Source organism: Corticium candelabrum, chromosome 5, assembly GCF_963422355.1.
Source record: "Corticium candelabrum chromosome 5, ooCorCand1.1, whole genome shotgun sequence".
In the NCBI taxonomy this organism is placed as follows: domain Eukaryota; kingdom Metazoa; phylum Porifera; class Homoscleromorpha; order Homosclerophorida; family Plakinidae; genus Corticium; species Corticium candelabrum.
Window position 1 is genome coordinate 5949736 of NC_085089.1, and position 11090 is coordinate 5960825.

The 11090-nt window shown below is 40.8% G+C and overlaps 1 protein-coding gene across 1 annotated transcript; it reads right to left on the reverse strand.

The window, feature by feature from the left end:
• Positions 1–366: 366 nt before the first annotated feature.
• LOC134179363 (apoptosis-resistant E3 ubiquitin protein ligase 1-like) lies at positions 367–10564 on the reverse strand. Its single transcript, XM_062646234.1, has 18 exons — positions 10441–10564; positions 10082–10341; positions 9741–9984; positions 6318–6484; positions 6073–6253; positions 5632–5771; positions 5501–5578; positions 4742–5006; positions 4513–4634; positions 4377–4452; positions 2849–2958; positions 2628–2792; positions 2447–2572; positions 2252–2381; positions 1794–1852; positions 1646–1729; positions 1411–1586; positions 367–1122 (listed from the first exon to the last, which is right to left on the reverse strand). Exons 1-18 carry the CDS (start codon positions 10481–10483, stop codon positions 1020–1022), a joined length of 2529 nt encoding a protein of 842 aa, XP_062502218.1. The 5' UTR covers positions 10484–10564; the 3' UTR covers positions 367–1019.
• Between the last annotated feature and the right edge of the window lie 526 nt (positions 10565–11090).

Here is an 11090-nt window from a genome sequence, read left to right on the forward strand (position 1 = left end):
GTTTTCCCAGTAAAGTATTTAGCAATAGATTCTTGGTAATCAGAGTGCAGTGCAGTCCCCACAAAAATGGACACACACACACAGACACACACAGACACAGACACAGACACAGACACAGACACAGACAGACACAGACAGACAGACAGACAGACAGACAGACAGACACACACACACACACATACATACACACACACACACACACACACACACACACACACACACACACACACACACACACACACATAAACACACGAGCACACACAGACACACACGAGCACACACACACACACACACACACACGAGCACGCACGCACGCACACACACACACACACACACACACACACACACACACACACACACACACAGTCATGACACAGACTAGCCTATTAATTACATCATACAAGTACTGCCAGCATGGCAGATTTCTTACAACCCATCGAAATTAATCATGCAACTGAGCTGTTGTGAAGATACTGTATTTCTTTTCCTGAACGTCTATTGCTTCAATCTTTGCTCGAATACCAACATGGCCTCTGAGGGGGGACACTCCAGCCATGGCCACTATGCCACAACATGGTTCAGTCAATGCATTTATAGCATGCTACCACTTCCTACGATCACTGGCAAGCTAAACAGACTAACATACCCTCCATTCATATATATAATAAAGAACTAACCATACATTCATCACATTTTATGGACAAAGTCATAATGGACAAACCACCAGTCTGTTGGTCCACCAATGCACCCTTTCCATTCTCATGAATCTTTTGGCACGGTGAATACCATAACACCTTAAGGTGGATATCTTTAAAAAAACTTTATGAATCACAGTATTCACAAGATACTCAATATTTGCATCACAAATGTAGCGCCTGTATATTGGACTTACAACAGTGTGCTTCCAGAGCATACAGTTTGCCGTATGACCAAATGAGAATTATCATCTAGTGGTTATCAATCACGTAACCACACTTAAAAATTAATTTTGTCAGCGGTACAAAATTATAAGTCAATATTTACACCATACCAAATCCTTCAGAGCCTTCATTAATGGCAAGTACTAAAGACGAATGAAGCTTTTCAAATGACTGATACTCTGGCAAGCACAGCTGATTGAAGCTATAACACAAACATACACCATCATTCAAAAACACTACACAAAACAACAGCAATAATTAGAGCACTCGTATAGTACGTGATGACTTGAAGTCAGCACAGTCTATCCTTACACAAAACAATGTACCATATTTTGAGCATGTGCACAACACGAGCACAACTCACACCACGCAATAACATTAGCGACCAATTAAGCAATGCAGTCGTGACATGTTGACAAAGTTGACATGTTGAAAAACTGCAATGCTATTCAAGCCTAGACTTTGTAACAGCAAAAGCCATGATAGTTACCAGGTATGTGCTGTGGGTAGTGCATCTCTTGTTGGAGAAGAAATAATTGTAAACTGTGGTGACAGCTCCCCAAATCCTCCTGGAGGTAGCTGAGAGCTGCCGGTAGTAAACTGAAGAAGCTTGCTCAGCTCTTCCTGTGTGAAACTCTCCACCGCTTGCCAAAACCAGTCGATCAACTGTAATACAATACAACAAGTTACACTCTCTGTTCATTACACTGACTACTGTAGATTACATGAGATGAAAAAGAGAATACTGATAAACTACAATGTTGTTTCAGATCTGCTGCACTAAACTTTGTAGAACCACATATCAGCAGCTAGTACAAGTATACCAGAATTGTGTTACAAGTATAACCCAAAATCACTGTCCTGTGGTTGTACCTCTAATTCGTTCTCACTAAAGATGCTCAACAGATCCATTGGCACGATGTCATTCAGACCTACGATGAGATATTACCAATTGCCGAGTAGCTTATTTGCTGCACAGTCTACAGTATTGTCTGTCTGTTTGTTATTTTGAGGTTGCACTGTCTCTACTAAACATGCACTGTGAGTGATAAAAGTCTAAAAGTACTTACATTTAAGTCTTAGTAAAAATTCCAATATAAAGCAATCTGTCTGTCTATCTGTCCAACTATCACTTCAACTGTCAATCTCTCTGCACGTCTGCATGTACCTATTTGTTGTTGTCTGCCTGATTGTTCTATGTCAACCAGTGTGTTCATTCATTCACACATTAGCCAGACAGTCTGTGTTTGTTTGTCAGCCCTGCTTCAGTCAACATGCCAGTGTGTGGCACCTCTGTTTGTCAACAAATGGACGTGCGGATTGTACTGTACCTTTGATAAAAGCCTCTATGTGATTTTCAACTCTCGTTACCAATCGATACTGTGCTAACAAATCCAAGTACTCTAACTTGTTTTGATTGGTAACCTGCACTTGTGCTCCACCAGGTTTCAGATTGACAACCTGTCAACCCGTAATCATCAGCCACCACTATCCTCAACATCATACCATCTGCATGTCATAGCAACCTTCACAACTTGACCGCCTTCATCATATTCTTCCTCTGCAAATACTAGTTCGAGGTCCTCGGCATCGTTGTCTCTCATATACTCTATTTTACTAACGTACAAGTCTGGATCGTCTGTTTCAAAATACTGCCAAACACATAACAATTCAATGTACACGAATACCATCACACCCGCTACTCACCAAATACATAATTCGTAGCCCAAGCAGCTGAGCCAAAAAAGAGCGAGTAAATCTGGCCTTTACCAGTCGTACATTGTCATTTGCTGTTTCATAAAGACACTTGCCAACCACTCGACCAGCAAATTCAAACACTTTAGTAGACTCGAGTAAATGATTGGGATGAACCTACACAATGACCAAATTACGAAGCTGACGATTACCATATTGGTGATGGCACAAACAAGAGCTTGGTTGTCATCTTTGAAGTGACAAAAGTACCCATTCGAAGCATCAAATAACCTTTCAGTGATGAGAGTGAAGAATTCCCGACTGAGACCACCACAATCCATACCTAATTACAGCATACTATATTTTTCATATACAGTAAAATGCCCACCTACAACTATACACTAATCCACCATCCCATATACCTCGGAGCTATTTATTAACTAAACTGAATACAATGTCTAGCATTTGAAAACACAAAACTGAGTGCAAAGTCTGCTTCATTTGAAAACACAAACTGAGTGCAAAAGTCTGCTTCACGTAGCAATGTCTAAGGCAGTAGCATATTATATGTGATTTCAAACAATTGCATAAAATCCCCATAGCTGTATGTATAGCCATTATGGTAAATTGTTTACCCAACCCTGCCTCCTTTCATTGTTCCTTGACATTGAGGGAAGGTTCGGTATATTTGCAAGAAAATGTGCTTGACATCAGATGTGTGTGTGTGTGTGTGTGTTTGATTGTTTGTTTGTGTGTTTGTTTGTTTGTTTGTGTGCTTGTTTGTGTGTTTGTGTGCTTGTTTGTGTGTGTGTGTGTGTGTGTGTGTGTGTGTGTGTGTGTGTGTGTGTGTGTGTGTGTGTGTGTGTGTGTGTGTGCGTGTGCGTGTCACAGGTAGTCCATGTCAGGAGACAGATTCCTGTCAATATGCTCTTCCAAAAATCAGCTTTAAACGACGACAACCAGTATTAAAATCAGTAAACACAAAGATTAAACAAAACTTTGCACAGAGATTCAGCTTCTAGAATTGGTAATCTACTCCACAAGCAAAATTTGAAAATGAACATTCAGCCTGTGTGAGACTAAAATCTACACGTAGTTTCTTATTTTAGAATTCCATATCTCATAACATGGTAATTGCAAATACAATAGTACAAGACACTACCTGTGTTTGGTATACTGGAAATCTTTTCAAACAAGAGAAATTACAAGACACACAAGGTAGCACACAAATGACCATTTTCCAGTTGTCAAGGTGGTATGCTGACCGCCGCAATTTTGACAGTAACCCTATACATGTATGGCACATGGATAGCACAGACTATACAGGTTTCGTCTACAAGACTTCGTAATGCCAAATTCGTTTTCCTGGGGCTAAATTAGCAAACATACTACTAAAAGTGCAGGAAACCTTCAAAGCTTTACAAGTAGCCTTTATCATGGGGCCCCAATTTGGATGTTAGAATAGCAGACAGACCTCATGGAATACAGCTTACATTACTAGTTGCAAGTCAAAATATGTTACCTATTGTTTAACACAATAGCTGGACACTCAAGAACACACAAGCAGCTGTCACTAAAAAGCACACACACAGACTTAGAAGGTTGCTGGAAACACGAGCAGGGGACTGTTGTTTACAACCAAATACGGTTACTACCAAAGTGCTCGCAATCGGAACTGGAAAATGGTCAATTATACTTGATGCAGCTTACAGATGAAAAAGTAAAGACAAGCATCAGGAATCAACTTCTACTTATGCAGACCTTCCTCGTCAGTAAATATGATGTACCAGCTGCGACACCAGTCTGATACTCCATAACTTTTAACAGTCTTCATAGCCTACAATATATACCAATCAAACTACAACTTCAAATGAGTCAACTCAGCTGATAACTTTACTTCGGCTAGTAAATTGGTTCGTTTCACTGTCACTGTCTTGCTGTGACGAGCCTGCTTTGCATGATGCTTTTTCAGTTGTTCATGAAAGAATTGTTTCTTTTCTTCAAAGGTCTCGGATCCTCCTTGAGTGTAAAAGAAAGAAAACAAATGACACATGACACACACACACACACACACACACACACACACACACACACACACACACACTACATAATCAAAAATTACATACCCATATTCTTGGACAGGTATTCCAAATAAGTTGCTGCACATTCATTGCGTTTGCCTGCAAGGAGTGTGAGTGTGACTTGCTGTCGGCCATCATCCAGAGTTAATATATCATCATCTGTACTTCCCAAAATACCACCACTGTCGTTGTCAGATACGAATCGTTTACGACCACCAGACACAAACTTGCCAATATCACCAAAAGAAAATCTTTTACGAACTGACACAGGAGTGGTAACTTCAGCACGTCTGTGACTGCCAAACTGAATCTAAAATAGAAAAAGCAATAGTTGGCAGGGTGGCGGCCATCATTAGAAAGCTAGTGAATAAATGATGATGAGAATACAATTATATAGAGCTTGCTTCTAACCAGTAATGTACAACTACGGAACTGGCAATTTCCTGTACAGCACACAATGTGATTACGTCCTAATGGCCAATTAGAATGACCACCCGTGACTTCACACACACACCACCACCACGTGCTATATAGTTATATGTACATAGACTTTTCAAATGTTACATACGACAGAGATAATTCATTGCTGCACTATGGATGGCATCAGGAATATGGAATGTTTACACCTGAACACACTTACGTTATGATGTGTAATGTAATCTGTATACTTTCCTTGATGTCCACCTAGGCTCCTCCTATATCCCACACTGCCAACTATTGCTTTTCATACTTTTGTCAAAATGTTGGAGATGAGAAAACTTTTAGAATTATAAAGTAACCTATTTTCAATTGAACCAAACTTGCCTTTGTTTGAGGATGTACTCTAAATGTGAATAGCTTCTTCGGAATTACATACCAATAGAATTCCTTCACTGCAATTTGCTAAAGAAAGAAGTCAGCATTTCATCGTTATTTGTTATTTGAATACAACTAACCTTCGGTGTAACATAACAGTAGACTTTCTTCTTGCCCAGCTTGGATGATTTGCCCTGTGAGTCCCACGACAATCGAGCTTCATAGTACAGGTACACACTCTTCTTGGCGACATTAGACTTTACCACCTCAGACAAGTTATCTAACAAAGAATTGTTAGTTAATGTAAGTGATGTAAAGCATACACACATGCATGTATGCATAGACGTAAAGCACACACACACTGTGACACACACACACACACACACACACACACACACACACACACGCACACACACACACACACGCACACACACACACACACACACACACACGCACACACACACACACGCACACACACACACACACACACACACACACACACACACACACACACACACACACACACACACACACACACAATCATGGCATAGAAGAATGTGCAAACAATCCTAGTAACTAACCACTGATGCATAGAACATATGCATATCCATTTCCCAACACACTGCCATCGTGCTTAACTGTGATCATGAAGTATCCTTCCTCTTTCAGGTTGAAATAGATAGTGTACTTCCCTACACGATGACGTCCAGAGTCACAAGTAACGACTGAATCAGCCATCACCTCATCATCAGCACCACCCGGCTAAACCGTCAAACACTATAATCACCCAATTGCCAATATGATATAACCCAGTCATGCATCATACCTCTGACAGAAACACTGTCATGAGCAAGGCATGGTAGTCATTGTCCTTCTCGATAGGATTCTCATAGCGATCTTTGAGTTCAACCTCCAAACTTTGCTCTGTCCCTTGCACCACTACCATAGTCGTACCAGTCCTCAATAAACCACTCTTGCTGATGTCTACACTTGCTACAACATGCAATACAAACTATACCAGCAGTCCACGTTGTTTTGACATTACGTTTATTTTAGTTTGGTTTAGTTATATCTGCGTAGCTAAACTCCATGCATGTGGTTGCTACCAATATGAAAACAGGTGCACCATGTAGGTATGCATGCAATCATTACAATTAAGTCTGTGAGTGCAAGAATTGCCATGTGTGCATTGAGTGTTAACAAGCACTTCATGCCAAACGTTTCATGGTAGACAGATTAATGGTATAAAAATTGAATAAGCACATTAAGTTAAGCCAAGATCAACCTCTATTGCTTTTTTTGTAAATAGTCATTGCCTGACAAAGATTGTCACATGTTCACTTCTACTTTGATTCATTTTTTATTGGCAAAAACAGACACACATATAGGCTAGATTCACAGACAGATATAGGCCCTGCTCCGAGTCAAAAACAACTTCTCTCTCTAAATGGTGGTCAGATAGTCTATTGCAAGTTCCTTGTGTGTGAAGACCTGCTGTTTAAAAAGTGCTTTCAACTTGAACTGAGAAAGCAGGGATCGCTAAGTCTCCGTGGCTAGCTGAGTTAGAGATGGGAAAGATTTCTGACCTAGCAATGCAGAATTGTACTGGATCCTGCAATTCATCCACTTTGTAGCTTGTCATGAGATACCGTCTACCCTCGTCCTTGTCTAGTACCAAAATTAAATCAAGATGTTTTAGTTTTAGTTTTAGTAAAATCAAAACAATTGGTTTCTTGAATTTTAGTTTTAGTATAACCAAACTAACGTGGCAACCAGTCTCCTGGCTGTTTCTGACTTAACAATGACAAAGTCCTACTACCATATTTCTGCAAATAGTGCCCCATACTCAAATTGTGCCCATGCTCAAATAATGCCTCATGGTGAGCCTATATGAAATAATACTGTCCAATGCTTGATTAGTGCTCCACTGCAATAGTATTCAAACCCATCTATATGTATGCACGTCTATCACTGCGTACTTATGAGATGCAATGAACACCCAGATAGAACTACTGAGTGACGATGACGATTTAACGTATGCAACAGACCAGAAATACGACCCAAGGCGTGGTCCCTGCTCCGCATCAAAACACCGAATTTCGAGTTCTTCCGACGAGCTAAAAATGTGTCTAGAAATAAGCCTAGCTATTCGATAATGTTTACCTCGAAGCATTTCATGCATCTTGATGCTGGGCAAAGTTACAGAAGGATTAGAACGAGGTCTTGTGTCGCTAGTGTCGCCGTAACAGCTTGCCGGTTTTTCTCCGCCATTATGCGCGATACGGGAACGCGGATGCACCTCACGTAATAGACACGTGATGCAACTCTATGTATAGCATTCTAATGACGTTTGTTGGATATAATTCAAATTATTATATCTTGCGCGAACCATGCGCTGTTGCATTATACGGGTAGTTGAGGCGTGGTCATAGCAACTAATTGTTGCAACGGTCAGCAGACGCATAACAACCAATCAGCACGTCAGAAAGTAATTAATGCACCAATCAGCACGTCGGACAGTATACTTTGCGGGAAGTGTCATGTTCGTTTCCGGTTTCGTAAACGAGTCGTGTGTTGGAGATGCCTCGTCCTCGTGTCAGTGGAAGAAGACCAACGAGGCGGCTACTCCCGCTGTGACGGATATAGTAGAATGCGTGAACGTGGCATATTTACGTAATGCCGCAGCAATGTCCACCCGCTGAGGTTGTGCGTCATTGTGGTGTGAATGTGCGAACGGGCGTAGCTTTCCATTCTTCCAAGCGAATTGGCCGTGGTGGCAACAGTACATTCGAGATCTACGGGAGAATGGTTTGATTCAAATGGCAGGCAAGTAGGAAGCGTCATTTTCTGAGAGAAGGCTTTGCAAGTGCAGAAGGCGTGTCAGAAGTTCCGGTTTAGACAGCGTAAACGTTTATAACTGCGTGACGACTTCGTTATTAGCTATGAAATTAGACATGCACTTTGATACTATAGTGCGTATTTGTACTAGCAGATTTTGTAATCAAACGTCGGTGTGCGCAGTAGTCACCCGAAAAGGGTGCGCGAACTCCTAGAAAAAATTCTTATAAATCGTATTACAAAGTAATCAAGTTAAGCTCTAGTACGTTGTTGTAGTTTATTTTCGCCTATGTTGTGTTGAAGTATGAAGGGTGTAGAGCATGTAGGTTCGAAGAAGACGGATTTGAAAAGTGCGCGCTTCAAGAGCCGTTTACATGGTCCACGCCCATTGGTCAGCTTTGTAAGTACCTGCATCTGAATCGCAACGACGCAAACTACTCGTCGTTTCGTTTTCTTGACTGAACGTATCTTCGTTATCGGTCAATTGTATTTAGAATCATGTTCTAAAAAGTGGCAGACCAGCCAGGGTGCACGCCTTGAAGTGAAGCGAACGTAGCCAGGGGGTAACTGTAAGATTAGATCAGGTAGTTTGTTTGTGTAGTGTGATGGCATGCAAACGAAGAATGTAACAACCTCTGTGCTTGCAAATAATGGCCTATGCTCGAATTGTGCCCCGTGCTCAAATAATGCCCCATGTTTCGGAACTATGAAAAACAGTGCCTCACGTGGCACTATCTGTGGAATACGGCAATTGTGATTATTCATTATTCGTTGTGTTGGGGTGCATATGCAACAAATGCCAACTGCCAGCGACTGGGTAGTAACATAGCAACATGACAGTCAAGAAAATCAACAGCAACCACATATATAAAATATACAATTGTAGACTACACGTCTACAAATTCCCACAAGGTTATTCACCCATCTCAGGGCCGCAGGAGCCGGTCAGGCTGGTCTGGCCACCAGTGGACTTTCACCAGAGGCCGAATTCAGAACTGTAGGAACCAGTCCGGTTGATTCGGTTTGGCCAAACTATCTTTCAGAACTACACTTCGCACCATCAATGATTGCCCGAAGCTTACGGTTGAAAATAAGGAAAATTAAATAACTAATATATTATAGTTGAAACGAAAGTAAATTATAGCATCTTGACATTTACACTGCTCTGAGGTCATTGCTTATCCACGTACTAAGTAATTGTTGGTAAACGAGAGTAGTTATTCAAGAACCCATTGTGCAATACATTATTAGATACAAGTGTGGAAGACTGCTCTCTTGGTGTGCTATCCTAGGACCATACCCTCTTAGTGCGCATTAGGCTGGACCACTTTTGAAATGCTTCCTTCGGGCCTGCAGCATCTTGTGATGTCAGTTAATTAATGACTCAATGTGTTATGTGCAATGGACTAACCTGCAGTAACTGTCCTACTGAATGGGCTGCCAGGCAAATCTACTTCGCTGACTCTGACAGCCACAACGTACACGCCAGACTTTCTAGTTGGAAACGACACTCGCACTTGGTGGCTCTCTCCTGTAGCTTCAGCAACTCTACTGTTCACAGCCGTCGAAATCTTGCCATCAGGAGACGTCACAACGGCTTTCACAATATTCTCCACATCGCTGCCAGTGTATGGTTTCCAATTCCACTTACACACCTACACAATAAATAAATAAATAAATAAATAAATAAATAAATAAATAGATATGTACATAAATGGACAACAAAGTGAACATAGTAGATGGAAGAGCTACCTTTACAACAAATGTGATGGTTGTTCCTGCTTCTACTACGTTTGGAACATCCCAGCTGACAGAAGAAGCACTCGCTGATAAGCCTCGTGTAAATGAGTGGAAACTCCTTCGAAAGTTAGGAAAACTTCGACCACCATTAATAGTGTTCAACAAATTTTGCCACATGTATCTGATAAAATTTCTCAATATGTTTCTGTCACCGGACGTGCTGCGAGCTGTTGTGTTTTGCAAAACAGTACGAATCACAAAATACGAAAGACCTGCCACAAAGATCACGGCACATAAAAATGAGGTTAGAGTTAAACTAACAAGCAACTTAACAGACAAAACACAAATCTTAAGTAAGATCTGTAACTTACCAGCAATTCCAGCCACAACAGTGACAAACAGTGCTATCTTCATAACACCTAAGCGTAAGCAAATATCACATCATAGTAATCAGACAACTCCAAATATAATTTTTAACTTAATGACCCAGTTGGTGCCACAAAACAATAAATCTTATATTAACATTATGAATATATATAGGACATAACTAATAATAAAATATGATAGACTTTTTTATTTTTTACATTATTTAATTTTTAATTTTCTTAATTTTTAATAAAGAAGCACTAAAGTGCTCAACCCTCGGCTGCTAGCTTACATTACAAGGAGGCATCGATGTTAATGAGATACAAGGTCACGTGGACATCACTAGCCATCACACACGAAGTCTAATTAGCTAAACAGTCAGCTGAGAAAGGACAGGCAGCCTTTGTGCCAAATAGCTTCAATTGCACCCAAATCTACGAGAAACACAGTAGGGTACCCATATTGCAAGAAAACAGAGAATAGACTGACAGGTGCAAGTGCACATAAACAATATGGTAACAGTAGACATAAGCGGAGTAGATAATACTGCCCACATCTGATCTATCTCAACCCATCCACATCCAGCCATCGAGTTGCTTGTTGATCTAGTGCAGTCTTACTGTAACCCAACACATGTGCGTTTCAGGTTAAACAA